The sequence below is a fragment of the Lathamus discolor genome, chromosome 3 (genome assembly GCF_037157495.1).
Source record: "Lathamus discolor isolate bLatDis1 chromosome 3, bLatDis1.hap1, whole genome shotgun sequence".
NCBI lineage: Eukaryota > Metazoa > Chordata > Aves > Psittaciformes > Psittacidae > Lathamus > Lathamus discolor.
In genome coordinates this window covers 8,467,725-8,495,069 of record NC_088886.1, presented here as the reverse complement: position 1 = coordinate 8,495,069, position 27,345 = coordinate 8,467,725, and the positions used below count along the sequence as shown (strand labels likewise).

At 40.4% G+C, this 27,345-nt stretch overlaps 1 protein-coding gene across 2 annotated transcripts in view; it reads left to right on the top strand.

The window, feature by feature from the left end:
* The window catches only part of ELAVL4 (ELAV like RNA binding protein 4), an 83,768-nt gene that overhangs the window by 35,192 nt on the left and 21,231 nt on the right, over positions 1-27,345 (top strand). For both annotated transcript variants that reach the window (XM_065673376.1, XM_065673377.1), the window contains exon 2: positions 5,392-5,632. In XM_065673376.1, coding sequence (XP_065529448.1) covers positions 5,392-5,632 — 241 coding nt within the window. The remainder of the gene's footprint in view (positions 1-5,391; positions 5,633-27,345) is intronic.

The following is a 27,345-nucleotide window of genomic DNA, read 5'->3' as shown; positions in this document are numbered from 1 at the left end:
TTTTGTCATCATTGTTGAGGAGATGGCTGTGGGACCTCTGCCATGGCACCATTTGTTTTCACTTGTAAAAGCAAACAACTTGCAATGCTAATTAAAGAGCTTTTTTTAGATAAAGTAAGAGCTTTGCATTATTTATCTAAATTCTTTTTTATGGGAGAATGTTCCGAGTTTGTTCATTAATGAACACTTAGAAATAATATAAAATTAGACCTCATGAATTCTTCATGAGGAGTAATTTACCATGATCATTTTTCTTGGCATTTTAGGTGCTGTGAACAGTTCATCATTCATAGATAACTTTTTTTAACTTCTAAGCCCTCAAAATGGGGATGTCTGCATGAGCCCTCCAGTTTTTATAATGTTATTCAGACTTTGAGTTTTAGGAAAAGATTGCTTGTGGTATGTTTAAAAACACTTCAGTGCTTATAAATAACACTCTTATGATTTTTAATCGTTACTGGGTTTTTTCCATACATCTCAAATTCGTTTCTGTTTGTTGTAGAATATGGGCAGTGGTGTATACGTCATTAGGGTAACAAGAATGGGTGTTCATTTGCTGAATACAAGCTCCTTTCAGTGTACGTATGTGACAGTCTCTCAGTTCAACATGCAGGCCTTCTTTTAGATTCCCGAGAACAAATTTTGCAGATATAAAGCATGAATATTTACATTTATCGAGCCATTGGCTATTGCTTATGCATGCAGTAGGGAGATAAGACTGTCTTTAGTCTGTGGGTAGTTTTCTAAATGATTCATTAACTGTGCTTTGTAATGGTAGATGGATGTCACATATTTACTGTAATAACTGAAGATTAATGTCTGTTACTCCAGCTTGTTTAAGCACTATAATAGTTGTGTTTATAGATACAGGTATTCTTTGTGTTATTGTTGAAGCTAATATTTCAGCAGGGATAAATTGGAATTAATTGAATTAATTGTAAAAAAAAAAAAAGAAAATAATGCAGCTATAACAGAAGTATTTCTGAAACATTATTTGTGATGTAGGAGTTGCTATAATGGATATTTGTCGCTGATATTTTGTAGGAGGGGTTATACCAAGCCTTTTGGTAAGCAGTGTTTTGCAGAAACTGGCAAAGCTTATGCTGTCTTCCCGAGCAACAAAGCATTTCTTTGTGAAATCTGTCAAACTAAAATACCTCATACTTTGCTGATACATTACCATAGTGAGAAAAGTAGTACACCAAGAAGTCATTTTTAAAAGCAGCAGTCTGATGAAATACATCCAGAAATTGAAATATGGGTTGCCTTTAACTTACAGAATCGCAGTCTTTAAGTTCTGTCACAGACAGTATTTTTTTTTCAGTGTTCTAAAGATAGAATATTCAAATTATCGGTGGCTAAATTATCAGTGTCTATCAACAGTAACTGCAGCTTATTCTTCTTCAGAGGTACTGCTATCCTCTGTATAGAACATGGTGATGCAGTATTGAGAGTCTGGCAGGTTGTTGCCAAAAAATGAAAAACAAAACCCCAAACCCGAAACAAAATTCCTCTTTATCCCGGTAGCATGTGAATGTCATCACACATGACGTTTGCACTGGTATATTTCGAGACCAGTAGTAGCTGCCTAAATTGGGTCAGAGAAGATATACAAAAGCAGAGGGATGTTGCTAATTTTAATTGGCGTCTATAGAGGTGTAATATTAATCTTCAAGTGATAAGAGTATATTTTGTTTTAAAAAAATTGACTTTGGGTTTAAGTCACTGTTGGGTTTTCCACCTTTGTTTTCCCCGTATCCAGAGAAGCCCTTGAAGAGTTAGACAGACTTACAGCCTCCTTAAATATTTTTGTAGAATTGAATTACAACCCAATACTTTCATGTGTTAGAAAATGTTATTACCAGTAATAAAAGCATAATGAAAGTTAACTGTGTGCCCAGGTAACTAGAGCATCTGTTTCAAAGATGTTCATATTGTGATACAGGTATTGAATTAAAAAATCTAAATCTTAGGGTTGTGGATAGAAGAAAGACAGCAAAATGGCATGTTGAAATTTAGTCTTTGAATAAATAATGTTGCTCTTATGTAATCTGCTGCCTGACATGGGATCAACAACTACTTAATATTAAAACCAGTCATCGACAATAAATGTCCCAGTGCATGCACACTGAACTCTTTAACAGTGGGTATGAGCTTCAGATGTGTAGGGGAGAGGGCAGAACGTTTGGATAGGAGACCTAGGGCTTACCTTTTGGTTACCATCAATAATTCCAGTGCTTACTAATGATGTGGATCAGTATGTACATCTAAAATAAGTGTTATTCCTTTGTGCCCATAAGAACTTTGAATGCAAGCTCTGGTGCATATCTGCCTTTGCACAAAAATCACTCTGTAAATGGAGACTTAAAATTATGCAGTAAAAAAAGAAATTATATATAAAATACCTTATCAGAAACATATTTAGTAATTCTTCAGCATTTTCCTCTATCCATTATATCTTTATGTGTGTATATATATATATATATATATATATATATATATATACATAGCAAATCGATTTTCAGTACCCTACAACTTTGCAATAATTTGAAGGGCAAATAAGTGCCTTGATTTTCCTTTCTAATATTGAAAAAACTCAGGAAAACCTAATTGGAGTTGAGTGAGAATAACTAGGAGAAAACCTGGCACCTGGTGCAATGTTAGTTTGTGCCAAGATATTTTGATGAAGTATTATAGGAGGAAATCTACTTGTTCAAGAACAGATTTTTACAGAGCAGCTTAATGTTCTGAATGTGCTAAATTATCTGAGTTGAATTCTGTTTGTTTGCTTGGTGTGGAAGGTAAGCATGCTGAAAATGTAACTAAAAAGCATTTGCAAAATGCGTAAGTAGGACACCAGCCAGTTCCAAATTCTGTTTTCTTTCACAGATTTTAAAAGATCCAGCGTTATTGTTTATTGTGGGGGACTATAGATAGCTTTTGTGTCTGTGGCTAATAATAGACGATGTACCTTCCTCAGTGCGCTGTGCTGAAGTCCTGCTTCTGCTGTAACTGAAACCAGTGGCGTGGTACTCATGTCGGCTTTAGGAGGGGCAGGATCAGCCCCTAAAATTGTGGTTTACCTTGTGGGGTTTTTATGTTGGAAAGGATATGGTCAGATGATTTTAAATGTACATGGGAAGCTGCAGTTAACCGTATCAGCTGCTTCAGTCATCTTCTGACTACATCTTATTATCAGAACTGGAATTTCCCCCCCAGTTTTAATCAAGTGGATGCCGATACAGCATACACAAGCACACAGTGCTCTGCTGAAGCACATTAGCCTTGGGGTGCAGAACCCCAACCCTGCCGCCGGCTGTTGGCAAAGCTCAGAGTTGGCGTCAGTGTCTGTGGTGGGGTCACGGAGGTGCTGAGATCAAAGGATGCTCTTCCAGCTGGAATCCCGAGCTAACCAGATTTAGCAGCATCTGAACCGTTTAGTAGTACGTGTGAATAAATACATGTATGAAATCAGACTGAGAAAAGGAAGGATGGCTGATACTGGGTAAAAGGGAAAGTCTTGAAGGAAGGGTGTATGGGGCTGGTACAGCATGACAGAGATGTCAGCAGTGCTGGGTGCCACGTGGCTGGTAAAATTGGCAGGGGGATTCTGGTTTTGATGTGCTGATTTCTTTCAAGAAGTTGCTATTCCTGCAGCATTAATTTTCACAATGATTTTGCTGTGTTGCTAAAGGCCTTTCTGTTAAGCACAATGTGGAAAGGTTTCTTTTTGTTTAAAACCAAGTTGGCTATTCCTGGGTTCGGTAATAAAGGTAATTCAAAACTTGCTTCCATTGATGAAAATGGGGATTGTTTCCTAGATGTGGCATTAAACTAATACTGGAGCATTTCAATTAAGAAAAATAAGTAAATAAAAATAGAATTGACCAGAATATGACCTGTTCTGCGTGAGCCTCCCTCATGCAGTTAGTTTTAGTATAGACACCCCTTTTTTGGTGTGTGTTCCCCCCCAATCCTCCTGATTTATAGGCCTAATTTGTCACAACACGTACCTCCCTGGATTTAAAAAAGAAAGCAAATTAAGTCTTGGGTAATTACAATAATTACAGGATCGGATGAACACGAGGTTCAGTGTGTGTGGTGTCTTAGCCCTCAGTTCTCCCTGTTTGTCCCTGTCCCTGGGCAGTGCAGTCTCTTGCCCAGAGCATCAGTTTGCATTGTCGACTCTCGGAGTCTTTGATGGAGAGATGGTGAGCCCATCCGAGGGATGCTCTTTGATACGAAACACCAGTGAAGCTGCACATCGCGCACTCCACAGTAGACAGCAAAAGCCACCGTTTGCATTGCTTTAATTTACCTAGATTTGAGGCCAAGATGATGTCTGAGGCTAAGATGATGTCCTTCCCTTGTCATTGCTGGTGACAGAAGGCAGGCTGGAAGCCATAGTAGAGGCATATACCTCCTATAGAAAAGGCTTGAAGTACCCATGTTTTTTCTGCTTCCTTTGTCTGCCTGTGAGGTTTTTGGATTTAAACTTGTATTCTGCAGATAAACATGCAGGCAGCTTTACTCACGTGACTGGTGGCACTGGTGACAATGGGGCTACTGTCTTGCACGCACTTTGCTAAGCTGGGTTTCTTTTTTGTCATTTTTTGGAAAGGTCTGTTTGAGTCTGTTCAGTGAAAATTGGGAGTTTCACATTTCCAGATAGACGTGCTTGTTAAAATCCCAGCCTGCACCTGCGCCTGATATAGCCTGTCTCTGATTAAACCTTTGTGATTCCAGTAAATATCTGAAGACCTTTGTATCTCTGAAGATTGCAAATCCAGGGCTTTATTATTTAAAGAGGTGTCAGTTCGTTAGTGAAAAATATAACTGGAGAATATAGGTCATCACTGGAACTGGTAAATGGTATGTCTTGGGACACTGAGTTTATTAATTGAAAGCAGTCTGAATGACAACACGTTGCAGATTGACTGTGCCTGGTTAATGTTGTTGTCATTGCACTCTGTGATACAGTTATTAAATAGGTAAAATATTTTACCTTTTCATATGGAGCCATACACTTACTTCATCTGATTTAATGGAACTATAATTTTAATTATGATTATTACCTTAAATTATAATTAAATTTATGTGGTTTAAATTTACATTTGTGAAAATGGCTGTGTGATGAAAGCAGAAATCAGCTTCGCATTAACAAAAAAAGAAGGGTTTTTTAACTGCATCTTAGTATATGCTCACAGCCAAAGACTAGCATGACCTACTTTGCAACAATAACAGAGGAATCAAGCCGGGTTTTTTTGTTGAAGTATCTAAATTGGCCATGAATGCTACCTACTCATTCGTTTGTAAGTATCTTTAAAAATAGCTATTGTATCTATGAAACTTAAGGGGGTTTTTTTCTCTTTTCCTTTTATTTTCATGTAGATAATTAGCACCATGGAGCCTCAGGTGTCGAATGGCCCTACTTCCAATACAACCAATGGACCCTCCAGCAACAGTAGAAACTGCCCTTCCCCCATGCAGACAGGGGCTGCTACAGATGACAGCAAAACCAACCTCATAGTCAACTATTTACCCCAGAACATGACCCAGGAGGAGTTCAGGAGTCTCTTTGGGAGCATCGGTGAAATTGAATCCTGCAAGCTCGTGAGAGACAAAATTACAGGTAAGCGCTTCATGATGTTATCTTCATGTGCATCAGGGTCAGTTTACATCTGGGGTCAGCAGAACCTTGGTGCTTACACTGCAAGTGCTTAGCGCAGGGAATGCTGCAGATACTGTGGTAAACCTTTAGTTTTCAGTGGTACAGAACAACTGTACAAGAAGTCCCTTGGTTTTCAGCCTCCGTACAGATCTGAGGGGAGGTATGAACATTGCCAGTCTTCATGCATGTGACACATTGTGCAGCTTCTTGCCGCAGAGCTCAGATGATGCCATTATCTTCCTGATCCTTCTGGGTTTTATTTAACATTGACTTGAGTTGTAAAAGGGTCGTCTAAAAAGGGCTTGAGCCAGCTGACCATTCCTCATTCTGACTGCTGCCTTTGAACCTCACCGTACCTTCATCAAAATGTTGCTTATTAATGCTGTGAAGTCAGGATGGTTCTGCATGCCCATCATGGCTTGTTTACCACGGTGCTCTGCACAGCAGGGCTCTGTAGTTGGGTACCACTGCTCTGGTTTTCATTCTGACATTTGTGGGTATTTGTTAATGAACTCTGTTCCCTGACAACATTTCAATTTGCCGTGATAGTTTCCCACATGAAACAACACCCACTGGTAAGGTGCCTTCAGAGTAAGAAAAGCCTCCCATTACAGATCATATCTCAAAGAGGAGAGGTGTCTGCACTACCACTAAAGGAGGTGTGGACAGGTGTAGCCTGCTCTGTATCCTTGCTGCCTCAGCCAGGGATTTACTGATGCACAAGAAGATGATAGGATGAACAGTCAGCTTTCATAGCTTGCTTTATAGGTTAGTTTTATAGGTTGTGTGTCTGCTCGCACCGTAGGTGGGGAGCAGCTGAAATTTCACTGCTGTTCAGTGCATCACCAGTGCTGTTATGTTTAGCACAGAGAGCAGCAGCCTTGGGAAGGAAAGGGTTCCAGAAGAGGAGCTCTCTCCTCTCAGATGCACTCCTGGCCACTTGGGTGTGCACTCTGGAAAGAAGCACCATGTAAAGATGAGGAATTCAAATGCAAATCTTCATACCTACTTCCATAACAGCCTGGCAGTTGTTGTTATTGGCAGCATTAGGAGGATCTGCTTAATGCTTTTAAACATACAGTGCTGCTTTTTTATTTACTTCCTGACATACAGCAATGTTCTGGTGAACACAAGGCACATAACAAATGGCAGTAGCTGCAGGGCAGCTCAAGTTCTCAGAACCGTAGTCCGGCAGAGCTTTCTTCAGCACATTGACCATGATGTATCTATTTCAGTATCTCTTCTGATTTGGCCACAGCTCCAGGGGTGTTAAAAGGAAGATTGAAAAATGGAATTGACTTTTATTTATTCTTCAAGTTTTTTTCCTACTTAAAACCAAATTGCTTAAGCTCCCACTCTGAAATTTGCCATGCAAATAACAGAAGTCCTATTCTAAGTATAGCTGGTCCAGTATCCCAGTGTGACACAGCAACCTTGATATCTGCCATCAGACCAGTTTGGCTCTGTACCCTTGTTCTTTTAGACTGAATATAATCTGAGGAATTAAATTGCAGGTTACTTCAGTTATTTCAGACAAAAGTGAATATCTAACCCTCATCTGGAGGAAGCTAGTGTGCCTAGCTTGAATTTTGATCATGGCAGGTCCAGTGTTTTGTGAGCTTTATTGCTTTTCTTACCACTCAAATTCATGGTGGTTCCCTTGCAATATAGTTTCAAGACTTTAAATATTATGTTGTTTTCAGGGAACTGGCTATCTTTGGACAGAGAGCCATTACTTCATCAGCTGGGAACAGTATTCTTTTTGTTTCATTCCATCTCCACGCTTTTGTTTCTATAGTTGAAGATGTGAGAAGTTTGCTGTATGATTTTCGGACATTTCTTGAGTGGTTTTTTGCCTGTGCTTTTTCTTTCCATATAAAGCGTGTTAATCTTCACGATCAGTAAAATACTTTAAAGGAATCATGCTTTATAATAATTGGATGCTTTGAGGACAAAAGAACCATATTCACAAAGAAAATTCGCCCTTCAATGTCTCAGTGCCATTTCTGAAAACGGAATTTAATCTGCCAAGGTTTTCAGGCCTGTTATCAAGGCATTGTGCAACATTGCTAAATTTTAGGATGCGTGTTCATTCCTCACATTGAATTCCAAGTTAGCAAATCGAATGTGGTCCTCTGCCAGGCGCAGTCCATGTTTTTAAAGGTTCTTAGAACATTGAGAGTAACAAAATGGAAATGCACTGAGGTCATACCCAGCTCATCTTTCCGGATCGTCATGTAAGTGTGTTCTTCATTAGGCTCTCTGAGATTTTATGGGTGTTATTGGGAGGGGAGGGGTGGAAGTATGCCAGTAGCCTGTTACAGGGATGACTGGCTTCTCAGGGGTGTTCTGCTTTTTCGTCCTTATTAAAAATCAGTGTAGATCTTCTGACAAGAGAAAGCTGTGTTACAGAAGAAACAGTAAATTCTTACACTATTCTTGCTGAACTGGTGGAAGTCTGAAACAGTTTAGGTTTCGTCTGCTTTGGGGTTTTTCATTGTTTCTGTTCAAAACTTTGGTTTTTATACACGTCACCCAAGTGTGCACTGTTGCTGTGTGCCTCTAGACAAACACTGGAGCTGTTTCCGTTAAAAATGCGGGTTGTCTTCATAGATAGTAAATTTGTCTCCTCCTTACTAAGGCAAAAATATCAGGTAAATCAAGGAAAGACAGAATAAAAAGATTCCTTCCAGAGAAATAGAGAAGGTCATAAACCAAAAAAAGTCATTAAATAGTTACCCTGGCAAAACCGTATTAGAGAATCTCAAATGTATTTCTGGGGCTAGATAGGATTGAATTGCTTCATGGAAAAGATTAGATTTCCCCTGTCCTGTTAAAGAATTGCACAGATTTTTGTGAAATAATGCTTTGGCTCCCAAAGTACTGTGTTTTTTCCAAGGAGTTCAAAGCTAAACAAGATCTTCTAAATATAGAGAGGATCCCTTTGAGAGATTTTGATCTGAACTTTTGTATTTATTTTAGAATCGATTAAACAATATGTGTCAGAAATAATCTGCCCCGAGTCTTTCTGCAGGCTTAGAGCAGTAGTGGGTTTTTTGAAGAAAATGGATTCGTGATGTTACCCCTCGCTTTGGAAAGACACATACTTAAACAGGCATATTCCTTTACTAAAAAAATATGCTAATTTGGTAGTACACCGTACTGAGTTGAACAGGAATGACAGCTTCGAAGACAGCCTTTAATTTGGTATTCAAAACCAAAATGGTAAACTTCGGTTTTGTTTGGTAGCTTCTGAGAACAGGCAGGATATACAGTAGCATTTTTAAAAGATGCTAATGACTTGAAAGAGGAGATGGAAGTCAGGCATACATTTTAATTATGGGGGAGGGGTTGTGATAGGAAAACGGGGGTTTTTTCACTGCAGAGATTTTAAGGGAATGAGACAGGGAAAAACAGACTGGAGGTAGTTGCCTTCATTTGGCAGGGGTGTTTAATAAAAGCAGAACTTGTGGTTGTAAAGTGTGCTTATTAAATTCTTCATTTACACTACCTAATTAATTCTAGCATTTTAAATTAACAGTGAAACTGGTCCCTGCTGTACCATTTCATAGCTACAGCATATTTCGTCCAACAACCCAGTTGTTCAGGTTTAATCAGCTGCTCTCAAAAAATGAGAAGGAACTTGAATTAAGAAAACCTAAATGGCATAAACATTTTAGAGCAGTGTTAGATGGAGAGAGGTGACTTCACAGAGAAATGCTACAGCTGCAGATGGATGTGAGGCTCAGCCCTTACAAGCAACGCCTAAGCTCTGTGATATTGAGGATGTCCTTTATTTCTTTTGTCCAAAGAAAGCCCAGTGATAAATATCTTCCTGACCTGGGGAAGGAGAGGGCTTGGATGCATCAGAAAACTTTGAGAGAAGAAATGCTGAACTTGTTTTGGCCCATGTTTGAAAACAAAAGATCCAGTCATCACAGTGTCTGTCAGATACACTGTACTTGCTACTGGCCAAGCGAATTGTCCTTGTTGACACAGACTGTGTGTGGGAGATGGGGATGTTTGTTACTATTTTTTTACTTGGTTTGGAGGCCTTAGCTGAGATCTAAAGGATTATATTTTTGTTTCTCTGTAATCTGCTCATGAATTCTCTCCTCGGAATCTTCACATGATTGGTATCTAAAAATCTTTGGATCTCAAGTAATCTTTTGTATCTTACAGCAATCCGGGCGCACTGTAAAGCTGAATGCTTATTGATACAGGGTTTCTGTGCATCACTTAACTTATGACAGAGTTTGCATATTCCTGCTGTGTGGTACAATTTGATGTTCTCTGCATGCATAATCAGGAACTTCATTGCTCCTCTGTCCAATATGCAACTCTGTTTTTAAATCATTCCTTTTGAATTTGCAATTCTTTAAAGATTATGCACAAAGATTTTTACATCTTTCATTTTAATTTTAGGTATTTATAGTAAGACTGATGCAGACTTAGATTAAGACTACAGTTGAGAAATAATCATGGCATTGTAAGTGTAGTATAAATATTGATGATCTCAGTGAAAATCCAGGACAGGAAAGCTATTGACTCAAAGCAGTAGCATTTGTGTGTTTTCACATGTTAGGAGAGGAAGAAATACTGACCGTTTTACCTACAGTCCTCTCCAGCAGTTATGGATTGTCCATTCCTCATCTTCAGATGTTCAAACGCATTGTCCAAGATCCAAAAGCTAACAAAAGGGCAGAGTCAGAAATAATGCAACACTATGAGAGAGTACAGGAAAATACCTTCCAGGTGAGCAGTGTCTACTGCTCATTTCTCCAGAAAGACCAGTAAATTCCTACTTGGGGAGGATGCATTGGGTGTGCTCTGAGCAGGCCACCAGGAACCTTTTCTGGTCCAAAAGTATGTCCACACTGTTAAGTTGGTATCATCTCCCCACTGTGAAATTACTTTCCTATCTCCCAGTATAATGAACAGCTTACCAGCATGTACCAAAAAGGCGCTGCTGTAAAAACAAAGACCTAGATTTTGTTTAACTAAGTGTGTGTAGTGAATGATGGCACTGAACTGGTGTTTCTGTATGGAGTATGCTGTTCAGAGACTGGATGCTTGGAGTTCCCTGAAATTGGGGGGGTCTCATTAAGCAAGCTTAGTTTCAGCAGCTGGTATCAGTAGCTGTTTTGAAAGCAGTGGATGGAGATGTTCTGCATCCTCAGGAGCAGAAGCCAGTAACTGCACACTAACAGTGACCCTGGAGGCAGGAGGGAAGGGAAGCCAGGTATGGTTGTGTTTCCCAACAGTGTGACTGTCCAGGAGGGAAGCTTTTGAATCTGATGGCAGGCGTGCAGTAACAGGACAACGCTGCTTAAGCTTTTCTTAGTCAACAGAAAACTTCTAATATTGGCTGGCCCAGTGTTAGCAGCAGGCAGCCGCTAAGCTTTGCCTATTTTAATGGGAGGTTTTGATGCCTGTTAGAGGACATAAGCAAGAGGTCATGGTGTCCATCTTGGGATAGAGGTGAGACTCTGAAAGCCCATCATAATGGAAAAAGGCAAAGCAAAACCAGTGTTACTGGATAAATTGAATTAAGGAAAAAGGCCTTTGGTAATATGGTTCATGACAATAGATAACCATGGCATACACATATTTTCTGTAGGAATATTGTGAAAGGACATACCTAAGGTGTTTCTGATTAGAAGAAAATAGCATGACCCATATGCAGATAAATACAGCTTACTGAAAACCAGTGTTGCTGCCTGATCCTAAATGATTGAAAATCTAATCTGGGCATAAACTGCTTTTACATTTGAAGTCCAATTCACTGATTGTGCTTTGAAAGTGCCTTCCATTTTGAGATATTACTGGTTCCAGCAGTTTTCCCCACTTCAAATACATTAAACAGATAGGATTATAGAATGTAGGGATTATGTTAGATAAGACTTATAAACTCTTTAGAAAGTATGTAAACACTCATGCCTCATGGCATAAGCCCACCTAATAACAGGGTTTAGGAGAAAAATACCTTGTAGAGGTGGTTTATTCTGTTGTTGACTTGGAAGGGGTTTTTAGTAATTCTCCATAAAGCAGTGGTAACCAGTCAGTGATCTCTGATCATTTATTTGGGACAGATCTTGCTAGACTAGACTCTGTTAGCAGCAGTTGCTTTGCTCCAGTAATAGATGAGAATTAACAAAGTCCTTCAGAACAGGGAAAATAAAAACAAACTTACTGTGGTGTTCACCATTTCAAAGTGAATATCATTTGGCACTTGGTTTGATTGCATTTAAAGGCTGTATTTAGTAGCGCCCCTCAAGCTGGCTGTGTAGGGAATTCCTGTAAGAAGCAGTGTAGGTTTTTTGCATTTTACTTCCTTGCAAGCAAAAGGCTTAATATTTGCTGAAATAGAAGAAATATTTATGCAGCAGAGTACTCTGCTAGAGTTCTTTTGTCTGAAAAGCAATACCAGGTTAAGTGAATTGTAGATTGACCTCACTGTATTTTAGTAGGTAGAGGAGACTTGTATGGTAATTGTTCCTTTGTGTTGAGTGCGTGGTCAAAATGCAGTGAGAAAAGAGTGGTCAGGTAGAGAAGTACAGCTGCAGTTGAAAGTGAAGAGCCCAGAAAAGCAGAAGTCTAAAATAATGTAGGTTAGAGCTGAAAAAAAGAAAATGCTTTCTGTGAATCAGATAGAACATAGAGCATGCTTCAGGTTTTGGTTGTAGTCTTTGTCAGGTACCTGAGATCGCGTGCAGAAAATATAGTATTAGAAGATATGGAAAAAAACAGACATGCTTCAGTCTTTTAAACCTAAAATTTGAATTATTTTTTGAGACTAAATATATAACTCTGAAAGGCATTAATACCTTTAAACTGATCTTAATTTGGTAGCCTCGTAGCTTCATTTTTATAGCTCCTTATTTCCTGAAGTGTATTCTGTTCTTCAGCGGAGACAAACCTAATTTCAGCGTAACATACCCTATTCTAAGGGCTGCACATTCAAGACAACCCCCAAATATTGATTATCTAAATGAAGATTTGTGGTATCTGAACTAAATTTATTAGCACTGGGAGGGAGGGAACACAGAACCAGAAGCGAGGGTCTTAGTGCTGGGTTTCTGAGCCGTGTTTAGCTTGGTTTGATGTCTGTTCTGAATGCTGAGGAAAATGGTCAGATTTGCATCCGTCATTTTCTTTATCGCCTCTCTGCAGTTGTCTGGTGCATACTCTGTGCCGGCGAACAAAAGAATTTTGATTTCTTGATTATTGGAAAAAAGCAATTGAAATGAGTGGTGAGGCAAATAGGCAGAAAGCAGGGAGGCATGACCCTTGTGCTGTGAAAGAGCTTTCTAATTAACTCCAGCAGTTTCAATCCCGAGCTTGTTCTGAAGGGTATTAAATGTCTTCAATGCGTATTTAGTTATTCTTCACCGTTTTTGATGGCTTGGTTTGTGTAAATAACATCACCTTTCCATCAAGTCTACTGAGGCAGGATTAGCAGTATGGTTTTCCTCAAGAGCACAAGCACACCTACACCTCCAAAATCGTGACTTCCAGAGAAGGTTATTTATGAGGCTTCTCAGTGTGTCTGCTGACTTTCTAGTCTGAGACTGTTTTGCATCCTGCATATCATCTGCATTGAAGATTAACCGTTTACCAGGAAACAGCCAGGTGAAATGGTGGAACTCTCTGATGAGAGTCCATCCTTAATCTCCTGTGTTGTCTGTCCTTTTTCCCTTCTTCTGTCTGTCCCTCTAGAAACACAGATGCTGTGCTTCAGAACTCAAGCACAGGTCTTCTGTCCCTAACCCTTCCTCTTTTATTTACTTTTAGTCCCAGGACAACAAGGAGAAAGGGGGTGAAAGGAATGAGAGAGTTCCAGGAAAGCTCAGGGAGGTTGGCAGCAGTGTCTACTAATGATACACTGTGTTCCAGCTGAGGCAGGGGCTTTCGGGGCAGCAGTAGACATTACACAGAGAGATACCTGTCAGGGCTCTGAGGCTGATTTACCTACCAGTTCATCTGCTCCCTGCTGTTCAAGACCTTCTGCCCTTCAGCCATGCCAACAAGCATCACGGCTGTGCTACGGCAGTCGCCTCTGCCCATCTCCCCAAGTGCTCTTGCTAGACAGCTTGTCCAAGAGCAGAAGTGACTTGCGTAAAACCAGTCTAAATGGTTTTGTAAGTTGCTTACTTCCTTCTCTCCCTCTTCATAAGACTGCTTTTCGTCAGTGCTGCATTATGAGTTTCTTCCTGGCTTTAAGACGGTGTTTAGTAATCTTATGACCAGGATAATTTGACTTGCCTGCAGTAGCTGTTTCTCAGTGAGTCAGGAAGTTCTTGCCCCTTCTCTGCTGCAGAGCTGATCCATCGTCACTTCCTAGCATGCAGGTGCTTTTCTCTACAGCCAAAAGAGCCGTGCAAGATGATCTTCTCCTTGACTTTTGGGACTGGCTAGCCTCAGACCTTCAGATCGGTATTGGGATCTGGTGCCCATGGGAGTGTGTGTCCTTAGCACTCCTGTATTTTTTTCCTCTCGTTGCTTTTTGCTAGCTCAGTTGGTGTGTAGTCCCTATACTGGTAAAACAAAGTAGCTCATCAGACTCCATCTACTCGGACCCCATCCTTCAGATCTTTGCTATTGGGGTTATTCTAACTGACTTGAGCAAGGATCCATTTGTATGATCGAGTCAGCCTGTTTTCTTTCTACTTGTCAACTGAGATGCCATCTGTAGAGGGCAAAGATCCTTTTGGGATGTCTGGTGCATGGAGGTCTTGATGGGCCTTCAGTCCTTTCCTTCTTTGCTTCCAGAAAACTTCAGAAGTTCAATCCCATGAAGCTTAGGGTATCATCTTGATTTATGGTTAAGAGGTGTTAATTTCTAGTTATGTTATGCTGTTACGCACAAGAACATGCAGAGAAATGGATTTACCACTGTTTTCTACCCCCTGTATCCTTAATGCTGCTCTCACCATCTATTGATTTCTCCTCTTTAAAGGAGTTTCTTTTGCTGCCTTAATTAGGAGTCCAACAGCCTTTGAATGCAGTTCACTGGCAATTGTGTGCTTGGTCAGCACTGATAACCTTCTTGATAATTTTGTTGGCTATTGGAAATTGTTCTTATGCTGAGTGTTTGCCAACAGACAAGTATATATCTTTGTATTTCAGCATCATTCTTCGTGTCCTAAGATTCATTCCTGGAGTGGTCATTGATAGAGTATTGCAGCCACTGACTTTTTAAACCATCTGTGGTCCAGCCTGAGTCTTATTCAGGCCCTTCTGCATCTCTGCATGCCTATTAAGATAGGTTTTGCCCACATGTCAGCTTTTCCATTTCTGTGATGCCGCAGTCTTGTACTTCTCATCCCTGTGAGGTTTTGGTTCCAAAAAGGTTAGAGAAGGAGGGGAGGAAAGCATCATGTCACTCAAGTCGAAATCCATTTCTTTGACTTTGTTCACTGGCTCTGCCTTGGTGACTCCCTGATGGGGTGTGTGGGACATAGCTGCTTTTCTCCATTCTTCTTTAGCAGAATCCGTCACTGACTTTGCAGATGTTGCTGCTTGTCCCTGCTAGGAATTTCAGTGCAAGTTACTGACTTCCAGGATATTGGACTAGGCAGACTTCTGCTCTGACCTAGTACTGCTGTTCTTATGACTCTCACAGTGTCTGTTTAATCAGTGGAATATATCAGCTTGAGGGGAAAAAAACTGAATGTTTCTATTATTTTTATTCACAAGGGCCCAGACTGTTGTTGGTTTGGTGGTGGGGTTTTTTTGTTTTTTTTTGTGTTTTGGGTTTTTTCTTTCACAGTTAATGGTTTTTAAGGGATGTTGCAAAAGCAGATGGACAAAAAGCTGTGTCATACTCACCTGCAAGCAAACAAATGGCAGCATTGCCAGTATGATTAATTGCTGCTGTACTAGAGGGGCTGCTGTTCCTGTGGTAGAAGGTCTCATGTGCCTACTGCCCTACACGGATAACTGTGCTCACATACATTTTAAAGTACCTTAAACTAGATATCAATAGGCTTCTTCTTACTACATCATTCTAGAACCCACAGAAGGAAGCCGCCCTCTTCAGGATGCTGTTGGTTAGATGTGGGGGGTGTTTTGACTTTCCCCTTTGTGAGGATGGGTAGGTAGGAGAATATAGAACATGTAACAAAGTTTTCTCCAGCAGTTCCTTCTTTAGACTCCTCTGGGCTATATCTGTGTCATTTCTATTTACCAGTGCATCTTTCTCCCATTTCTCTATATTTCCTTTAAATATTTTCCTGCTCTGGAAGCCACTTTGTCTAAAACAAAAACAACCAACCAACCACAAACCAATATTAACAGCTTGGGAGCTTAACTGATAACATTTTTCCCCCTTATGCTTTCTACGGCATTGGAATAGCTGCTTCATTACCTTGGTTTTGTTCATTGGTGGTAGGATTGTTGTACTTAATTGCTCCAGGTTGGGTATGTTTAAGTACTTTGCCAAACTGGAAACGAGGAAAAATGTGTATATTTTCCTTGTTTTTTTACTGCCTACATGTTTAATGCTGTGAAAAGGTTTCCTACAGGAGTTGTGTATTATAAAACCTGCGCTGCTTTTGGTGGTGGTCAGCAAGCAAGAGGGGCTTGTAATCATGACTTCAGTACATGGTACCTCCAGTGCCATACAGTGGATAGTGTCACAGGAGAAGGTGTTGGCTGATACAGATGAAATCTGCCACCTTTAAAAGGAAAAGATCTGTACACAAGTCAGGATAATTTCTCTTTTAAGAAGTTTTCTTTTTCATTACTTCTATTACCTGCAAGTACCTAAAAGGAATATTATAAACACTTGAAATATACTTCAGTTTCTGCTCGTTGTTCTAAAATTTGAAAGGCCTGTCTCAAAGCCAGAGCAGATTTGTTAAGTAGGCTCACTGCAGTCTTAAGTATCGATGGATAGCAAAATTCTTGTAGGTAGCACATTTTGGACTGCGATAAAGTGGCTTTACTTCTCTCAGCATCTTTCCAGATGTTGTGTAAAGTAACCTACGTAAATCTAACTACTACAGATTAACCTTCATAGCCGTCAGGTTGCAGCTTTTATTTATGTTTTTTGCTGATCACATTAAAAATGCTGTAGTCACGGGTTGTGGAGCTGATGTTAAATTTTGCTTTCCGGTCTGGAATAAATTACTTTCCTGTGTGCATTGGAAAAACTGGTTAGTAGAGCTCAAAGAGTTTAATTAGTAGGCTGTTTATGAGACAGAATAGGTGTTCTGAGTCACTCTTCAGAATGACTGCGAAATTTCAGTGTTGTGGTGGCTTTTGTTTTTTGTTGTTTGACAGAGGCAGAGGTACAAAACCTTAACTGTTGCTGAATTAAATCATTTAATGACAAAATTACCAGGGCTTTTTGAATTTGCAGTCACTGGGTTTCAGATACCGCTGCTGCGATATATTGTTATGTCCTACTTAGTAGTATTGTTTTGCAAAACAGTCTTGTTTTCTTCCAGTTTTACATGCCTCTGCCATATCCTGTAGACTGGAAGTGTTACTGCCACTGTTTCCCTATAAAATGTTTCCATGTTTGAGGATGTGCTGGATTTTCTTGTCTTAGCTGTACTTTTCCTTTCCCAGTTCCTCTGCGTTCCTCTTTTCAGTGAGAGAGCATGTTCTCTGTTATCCAGGTAACAAAAATCTCTCCTATAAACCAAATTGCCTGTCACTTTGTTAAGCCACAACTGACTTTTCAGTTCTGATCCATCATGGAAACCTTGGGCCTTTTACACAGGCTTTGTTGAGGATTCTGTTCTCCTCCCTTTCCCGTCCCCATCACTCCACCACTCACTGTTATAGCCTTCCTATGAGCTTTCACTGTGTGCCTGGCATCACTTTTTTTTGTGCAAAGCTTGAGATATTTGTACCAAAATTGTGCAGAATTTACCCTATGGGATCACTGTCATCTGAATGTACTGTCCCTTTAGTTGAAACCTGACCAGTGAAAAAATCACTGTCTTTTGGTTTGCTTTCAGTTTGTTCTTCATTGTTCAGTATTAATTTTTTTTTAGTTGCCTTCCACTTTCATCTAAATCTCAAATACCAGCATTTGGGATGGAATGCAGGAAGGGAAGGTAAGTCTGCTGTGATGAAGCAAGTACCTCTTCCATGACCTACTGATTCACACAGCTGGAGTGCATTTTCTCTTTGGTTTCAAACTATGTAAATTTTACTCACTTTAATTTCGTCTTCTGAGTAACAGTGTTAAATAGCGCTCTCTTAATATTTCATGTCCAGTCATAGTCTTTACACATTTGCATTATCTGTAGCATTTTGCATCTCCTTTTAGTCACAAGTTAGCCAAAGGACAGCGTATTTTAATGATGTGACACTGGGCACTTCTGATCTTTCATCCTAAGTTGCTCTTAAGCCTTAAATCATGCTCGATTTTAAAACCTGGTGGTTGCTGAAGCTTTGGTTCCCTTCAGTTTGTTGCTTTCTGAATCCCCAGTACATACACTTCTTGTTACAGTTGAGTGCATCTTTACAATTCTCTGCGTACCACTAGTTAAGTGATGCTGTGTCCCATCCCCATGATGTAACATTGTCTTCCTGGGATGTGAAAGGCTTCCTATCACGTATTGTATGCTTTATTTAATGCAGTAACTTTAATTCCTGATGCAGTTATCTTTCCACACCACTGCTTACCATTTTTAAAGTGCTGCTATGTCTTTCCTTTTTTTTTTTTTTTCTGGGTCTATTTGTTTTCACTTTTTCTTACTGAATATTGTTTTAACTTAACCTTTTGTTTCTAATGTCTTCTGCATTCTTGTGTTTAATTCATCTCTTCTTCAGCATAGAATTTACTGTTCGGGATAGACAAGTCATGGCTGTTTCTTGTCTATTCATGCCTGTCCCCAGAACACTGGATTTTTATAGTACAGTCCCTGTTCTGTTCTGGGACAAAGCGGGGAGGAGTGCAGCCTTGCTCTTCTCGGAACAGCTGCTAATTCAGAGGCTGTGTGCTCCTTGAAGGAAGGGGGAGGAGAAGATGAAAAGAAGGGGAAGCAAGAGATGTAAACTGTGGGGCAGGGGGAGAGCCAGATATTTGTTCAGAAATGGAACTTGATTGTCTTGCGTCAGGAGCAGTAGCTTCTGAAAACGTACTTAATCAGTTGCTTGCACGAGCATGAGCACACACATGCTTAAAATCCAGTCTTACACTTAAGCCTGATAAAAGCAGGAAAACAAAAAGGAGGATAATATATTCTGCAGTATGACATGTGCGTGTTGTTTGCAAGATATCTCCAGCCCAGCTCACAGTGGTCCGATGATAAGGTTACTGTCTTAGGGTGGGGGAGATGCAGTTTGAGATCTTCTTTTAATGACTGTGTTTCTCTGTTCAAGTTCATCCTGGAAATCTTGATGCCTTTCAGTTTTATTCTCCAGAATAGGACTAAAACTGCTTTCCTCCCGGTGTTTGTGAGGAAAGGTGCGTTACAGAGATAAAATGCTTCCGTGCTATGGTAATGGGAACTGCAGAAGACTCCAGCCAAGTCAGCAGCATCTGTCTCAAACTGCCACTTAAGCTTTGCATGCAGATTAGTCCATGTCCTCAAGTACAGTAATTACACAGCTGACTTTGTTAAAACTCTGTGTGGTGTGCAGTTAAGAGCGAAGTCTTGTTTCAGGTGAGATGCAGAACATCTGACGTGCTAGAAGTCTTTTAGGAGATTATAAGGCACTGTTTGCAAGAGTAGGCATTTTATTGCTGGTATGGTCAAGTTTAAAATGGAGTAATTGCATGTTTTTGAAAGTCCTCTTAATTTCTGTGGAAGTAGGATTTTTGGGAGGACCTGGTGGTGCAGAGCAGCAGCAGGATCAGTCAAAGCATGCTTCATCTTGTTCTGTTTTCCGGGTGGGTGAGGGGGCCTATTCCAGAATCAGAATTGTTCCTGTGTCTAATTTTGAGGGGTAGCAGCTCCTCTCAATTGGCATTTAATTTACATGACAGCTACTCCTGCTTCAGCATCTCTGCAAATCAGGACATTAAATTACACCATCTTGCATTAAGGGATTTGGAGGACAAAACTTGTGTAATCTTCTCTGGCACTGCCTGGTGAAGTCAAGCTTTCTGACTCACAAGGTGCTGGTTGAATGACACTGCTTTCTGTTGTGGGGAGCTTGCAATTGGGTCTTCGGGGTCTGGCTTCATTTTGGAGGTCACTGTGTTCAGCTCGTGCTGGTTCTCCCCCAAAGCGATGCGGCAGTCCAGGGGTTGCAGAAACCTGACTAGCACTAATCATTTGATAGCTTTAGCTGCGGTTATAGGATTTGTTTCACATTTTGGGCAATGCTTTTTTTATTCCCCTTTTATTTTTCTGGGCTTGTTGTCATGGTATCTGGCACTTCCCATTCAGATATTAAAATTGAGTGTCGTCTGTATGTCTGGTTCATTTTCCCTATCTTATCCGCTTCCCGAGGGAGAGTTTTACGTGGGATGCAGCATGCCGTTTGCAAGGGCTTCCTTTGGGGGATGTTTTTAATCATGTAGCGATGTCTCCGTTGGAGAAGGCCTGGCGCGAAGAAGCCCCTTCCACTTGGGCTAGAGTTTATTAAATCCTGTGTGCGTAGAGCTCCCATGGGAGCTCATTGTGCAATTTCTGACACCCTCAGCCTCCCGAAAAGGCTTGTCTCCTGCACAAATGAGCTTTTATCCCGGTCTCTCTGGCACTGCCAGGCTTTAAGGCAGGGATAGGAAGTTTTTCCCTGTACATTTCCTATGGAGAGGGACCAGCCTTTGGTAGTTGCGATCAGGGCTCTGATGAAACGGGAAGAGTTTGCTTGAACAGTCTTGTCCCATCTGAGTAGGTTTGTGTAAGCATATGTGTCTTTATAGGTGCTCTAGTTAGAACTAAGCTTCAGCCTGTGGAACACACATTTTCCCTGAGGTTTGGAGTTAAGTTTGCTTATTTATTCATTATATTCATTAGGAGACCGCAGACATGGCTTTTAAGAGGGGATCTGTTATAATGGTGTCCCAGAGTAAGTTTGGAACCTGGCTTTCCTCTCATATAGGATCTTAAGGAGGATGTGCTGATGCTCAGATTGTGCTGATGGCTTGTTTTTAACCAAGGATAAGTCGTGCTCCTTAATTGTAGGTGCACTGTAGCATCAAAGTGTATGTGGGACTCTAGGCCGTCTTGCATTTAAATGCAGATGACATTAGTAATTTAGAAGGAGAGTCTTCTCAAAAGAACTAAAAAGCACATCTGAAATACAGTAATTTGATGGAATGTTCCCCAAACAAAACTTGCGCCTTCCTACAAAAGGCTAAATAAAAGCTATTTACTACTTATCCTTCTCATTTTTGCTTTGAGAAAGACTACACATTTTTCCTTAAATTCTTGCAAAGATGATATATTGTAATAGGAGGAGGGTGCTTTCTTGTTATTCATGGGCAACATGTATTAAATACTGGTCTGTACAAATATAAGGAGTCTGTATTCTAAATAAGCTATAGACTAAATGGATGCTGTGATAAAGAGCTGCACTAAGCACAGAACAAGTTACCCCTTCACAACTGTGAACCAACTGGATTACAGTGAATTGTGACAGTGATAGCCTTAGCTTAATTGTTTGGTCCTAGGAGCAAGTGTGTGCAGAAGCTGCTTCCTTCCTGGTTGCCTCTCCTGTGACTGCAGTGTGCATCACTGAGGTGTCAGCAGATGCTTCTCCTTGATAAAGGGATGGAGGATGAATGAGACTGACACTGCTGGTATAAAAAGGCATCAAACAAGGAGCAGGGTTTGAACTGGTCTCATGATCAGATCTCGTTTTTCCTTGACCTGAATCTTCTCTCTGTAGCTTATCTCCTTTTTTAGGTAAACAGCGGCTCTGTTTGTTGGCAACTGTCATAGAAACCAGAAAAAAAAGGCAGGCAATTCATCTGACCCTTTTTATACATTTTGAATGTACCTTCTCAAGGGTGTTTATGTAACCTCCAAAAGCCCCTACTTCATACAGCTTTGCATACAAGTTCCAGTCATTCTTTGTCCTTCCAGGAATGTGTTTGAAATGTTTCTGAAATGGATTGGAAGCTCGCAGGGTTGTTGTGCTCTGAAAATGGGACTAGCTGGAGCAGGGCTTACCTTGAGTGCCACTGTGTCTCTTCTGTTACTCTTACTTGGGAGATGGAAGGCCTGATGAGGCTTTCTCTTGCTCATCTTCCTTGCTTGCTGCTTTCCTTGCCAGCCATGTGGAGGTGGTATTTAATAGGAACATCCGTGGTTCATGGGAGCGTTTTGGGGATGGTTGAAAAGCATGTACAAGTGTGCTTGGAAGAGTCAAGGATGGACAGCGAGTTGAACTTGGATGCTTCGATAAAGAAGCTCACCTTGGCACCAGTTTCTTCCCCTAAACATCCACCAAAGTCGGAACAGACAAATGTTGGAGTCGGAAAGCTCTAGACAATTGATGGCGAGCATTATTTATCATTGGTCCCAAACCTGGAGTGACTGAAGGCTGTTACTGTCTGACAGCTTCTGCCTGGCTAATATGAGATGAGCTGTCAGACATGGCCTACTTCTGAAGGAAGGGATTATGTCAGAGAAAAGCATCGGTGCTCGGTGCCGTTCGTGTTATGGCTGTCAGGAGGGCAGCTTTAATTAGGCTTTACATTTGGGCAAGGGACAACAAAACCATGATTTCAGGCAGTTTGCGTTGCTGCTGTCCCATTCTGTGCTTCTTTTAATGAGTGACTGTTTACAGTGGGGACTATAGCCCTTTAATGGGACTCTGCAGTCCAGAGTAGTTTATTTTCAAGAGAAAAAGGATATTAAAACTTTTTTTAAACTTATCTGATCACAGGTTTGCAATTCAAAGATGTATATAAGGTGATTTTAGATCGTTTCCAGCAATAGGAAGGTGTCAAGTTTGTCTAAGAAGGTAGTTCACTTCTACTTTGCTTGTGGGAATGATTGCAGCGGAACCTGTGTGAGGAGCAACCAGCAAGAACACTGCGTATCTGGAGCTTTAGACTGGAAGAGATTACTGAACACTTCACACGTCTCGTCAAAACCTTCCCTGGATTAATTCCTGCTTGAGCTAGAGCATAGCTTTTGGGGGAAAAAAGTAAAATATGGCATTTCTAGTGGTAGAAAAACTGAGAAAACAGTTGGTAGGTAGTTAAAATCATGTGGTTGCCTTCAATGTCAAAAACAGAATAAATGCCTTCCCCAGGAAAACTGCTTTTGCTTTGCTGTTCCTAGTCTGCTTTCAGTTGTTTCAACTGCCAAGTAGTGCGAGTTTGGATACCTGACTCCAGGTTTTATCTGCTGGAGAGACAGTATTTAAAAAAAAAAAAAAGGAATATGTACTTCAGACGAGTACTAATGTAGTACTGTTGAGGTTCCACTTAACCTTTTCTGATAGGGTAGACAGATTGTGACCCCATCTTTCAGTTGAAGTTTTTCAGTGCTATAGCCTCTTCTCATGGCACCATCGCCAAGGCATCAGTATCTTTCTTGAAGGACATCAGCAATGGGCACAGCCCTTCAGCAGCAAAGCACGCAGCCAGATCAGAAACAGCGACTTTTAGTTCCCTTTTTGAGCGTGTGGCTTTTATGCCAAGAAAAAATGCGTTAACTCTTTCAGCAGTATTGCAAGCTTGAGAGGTGGTTGATTATGCATCACCTTGTATGAGTCCTTCCATTTCCTGTTAGGAAAGTATGCCGTAGCTAACTTGATTTGCTGGGGTGTAGTCTTGGGTTTGTGCTACCTAAATGTATTTATGTGTAGTTTACTGAAGAGCTTAACTTGCTTTGCACCTTCTCTCTGTCCTCTTTGTTCTTATCCTCTCGTCCTGTTTTTCTGCAGTCGATGATCTTCAGGAGGGGAAAGAGTTTGGTTTTTTTCCACTTGTCGATGGAAATAGAGTTCAGGGCAGCGATCTGTTTCCTGAGACAGACCTGTAGAAAAACACTTTCAAGTGATTTCCTGTTCACAATTCCCAGTTAGAGATGTTGGCTCATTATTTTTTTAATGCATTTAATGTGTGCCATGTTAATTTTGGTTTAGTCAATTAATAAGCAGTAACAAATCAAGTGCTTTATGGAAGACCCGAGTATATCAATGCCATTAAATCGACATTCTTCAAATTTATAAGTCAAACTTGTAATCTCATCAGGAAGGATGTCAGTTTAGTTTGACAGAATCTATTTTCCATAGACATAATTTGATTGACATTGATTTTATTACCCCTCTCTAATTCTTTATTATTAGAGTCCAGCACTGAATATTCTGTAATTTTGCCTTGCTCAGCATTAGGCTGATGGACCTCAAATTTCTTGGGCCATCCAGTTCTCCCTTTTTGAATTTCAGTGCAAAATTGTCTTTCCTCCAAGCTCCTGGAATTTGTTCAGTGCTGTAAGAATTGCTGAAAATGGCAAGAGAGCCATTTGTGCCCTTTTTTGGAGTCTATTCTATGCAAGTAATCCAGAGCATCTCATTTAAACATGTAGAATCTTAGGAGCTCCTGTTTTAACATCCACCTGCGTTGCTAGTTAGTACTTTATATAGCTTTTTCAGGTGTACATACACATCTGTTTTCTTTGCAATGTTACTATTTGCTACTAAGTCAGCCTGAGTGTTAAGGGATCTTTTTTCTGTAATCTAAAAAATAAAATGAGCTTTTGTAATTCTGACCTTCACAAGCCAGATATTTTTTTTGCGGCAGTTGATTATATTTTTTTCTCTATTTCCACCTGTTTTTTCTGTCCTAACTTACATTAGTTCTGTCTGTTTTCACTTCTCAATTAAAATATGGAATTGGCTTACACAGGCAGGTACAGGGGTCTTCAAATGGCACCACCTTTTCCATAGCTGCAGGTTTTTCAGTGTATGGATAAATTTCATATATTGGGTATATTGATGTTTCCATATCCTTTCTCATGATTTATTTTAATCTTGGTGATTTTCAGCCCTGAAATGGAGCCTGCTGAAACACGAAATGCGTACATTACTAGCTTGGCTTTATATGGGTTTAAGACTGTCACGTCCGTGATAATTTTTAGCCCTGCTATTGCTCACTTATAGACCTGTTCCTTACCAGATCATAAGAGGTCCACTATGCGTTTCTGCGCGCCAGATAAAACATTCGGAAAGAGCAATGGTGGTAGTGATATAACAAGGTGTTGTTTTAGGATCATCTAGAAATATCTCTTGCCTGCCCTACTGAATCGCAGCATGCGATGAACTTGCTGGATTCCAAATCACAGAAAATATTTACTATTTACGGTGCTGTTCCTGGGAAGTGTAGCATGGGAATGAACTTCAGTGTCTGTGTGGGATCCCACTGAGAGGTCCAGCTGCTTGCTTCATGCTGCCAGATTGCGTCCAAAGAAATGTTACCCTTTTTGAATACATGCAATAAGAGTACATGATGGAGAAAAAGCCCCAAAAGTTCCTACTGCTTCACCGTATTCTGGAACAAATCCTTCTCTTCTTTCCCTACCAGTTTTCGTTCTTTTTCTATCTAGAGCCTGTTTTGTCTGACATAAGGTGTATTGCTCTTGAGAATAATTTGGAAATATTTTTAGCTGGATATATACTTCCTTGGTTCTTTGGCTGTAAATGTTTAGCACACTAAGACTTTACGATGTCTGCCAGCAGTCGTAATGCTTTTCACAAATTATTGTTTTTCGGGGTTTATTTTCTTTTCATTTTTTGGCAATCGATGGGGGGATGGTCTCTGTCTCCATTAAATGATGGTGTTGAGGGGAGATGCCTGAAAATACAACATAAAACAGAATGTACCCCTGGAGTGGCAAGAGCTTGAAAGATTTTCTTCCTTCGCCTTCAGTAGTACGTAGAAAGGCATATGGCAGAAAGCAGCAACAGGAATTTGCTGATTGAATTGACTGCACCAAGATTTCAGTTGGTTGCAAAGGATGTAGGGAATCTTTTTTAAGATAAAAGGGGTTTTTCTTGAATGTACAGAAATCCAGCGCCCAGGATGCTGAGTATACCCACCCTTTTTGTGAGAATATAGTACAGCAAACATAACACTTAATGTATTTGATATGAAATCATGACCAATAGCTTATTAGTAACGGGACTTAAATTCGATTACAAGTTTTATGTATTTCATTATGTTAGGGAGTATATCCTAACAAAAAAAAAAAACATGTTTCTATGTACCTATTATTCTAACCAAAATTGACAATGTAATTGTTTTGGTTTAGCCAGGTTCAGCAGGCATACTTACACACAGCTTTGTTCATGTTGGTATTCTTTGACCTTCACCTTGGAGAAGATAGTTGTTTGATTCCATTTGGCAGTGAGAATCAGAGATGATGGTATCTAAATAACTTGAATAATCTTATAGGAGAACTCCAAGGAGAGAAGTGAATGGTCTGTGGAATTTTCATACCATTCTTTTCTTGTCTTGCCATTACTTTTCTTCCCTACAGCTTGCTTTGTGGGTGGGTTTGTTCTCCATGGTCTCGTCCATACAGAAGTATTTACAGAAGTAAGAATGTTCCTTAAAGAGATGACTAAGAATCACAGTATACACTGTAGAGACTGGTCAGTCCGTGTGCCTTGAGAATAATAGTGGCTGGACATGGAAGCCTGTGTTCAGACAGACTGACATAATCCCAGGGCTGTGTCAGCTGGTCCCGTTACCTAGGTACCTCTGAAGGTCAGTAGATGGTTATGGGGAAAAGTAGGGACATGAACTCAAGTTATCCAAGCCCTGATCCTTGAATCTTCCTTCTTCCATAGAAAAAGGTCAGATTCCTGGAGAATGGCTTCCTTCTGTCTAGGCTTGTTTCAGATTCAACATATTAAGGATGTGATGTGTTCAGAGGCACAGGGATTGGGGCTGTATAAAATATGTGGGTAGACAAGAAGAGGAAGGCATGGCATCGAAAGTATCTTTACAGTATTTCTGCTCCAGGCTTCATGCTCAGTCAGACTTCAGCTCCTTCTTGGTTAATGTCATGTAACTGGGGTGAGAATATTTTTGCAGAGATTAATTCAGCTCTCCAGGAAGACTAGATATGTTTTAATACTTACTTCTGAAGTTAAATTGATTGGATAGAATTGGTCCCTTGATATATTGTAGGTTAAAACTGCCATTTCTTATCCTTACGCCTGCATGTGGGCATTTTAGGCATGAACTGCAGTGTTTCCATGGAATCTTAAGGTCTTCCATTGCATAGTTAGCAGCTTTTAGCACTTTGATCTGATTTCGTACGACAGAAGTGCTCCCTGTATTTGTGTTGCAGCAAATGCTGTATTTCTGGTGGTGTCTGACTTTGAGAAACACACAGATGCTTTTTTGTAGTCCAGGAGACAAAGAAACAAAGCTTTGTGCTCAGGAGGCAGGATCCGTGCCTCCAGGGTACATCAAGGCACTTGGTGTGCAGCTGCTTTCCCAACCTCCACTTTCTCCTGGTGAGCAGGAGCTGGGTCGCCTTTTGCTGCTCCTGCAGATAGAAATCTTCCACAAGTGCTGTCTTTCTCCTTGGGAGGGATGAGAAGGAGCATGGTTGAAATACAGGACTGTTTGTTTGCCTGCCTGGGCTTGCTTGTTCTTGAAATCTGATTATCTGTGTGTGTGTGTATAAGTTTATGTGCCTTTAAAAGAAACCATAAGAATTGCTGTGTTTTCCAAATGTGCAAAATAACTTCAGTAGGAGGCTCAAGAAGGGATCTGGAAGCGGCTGTCTGTC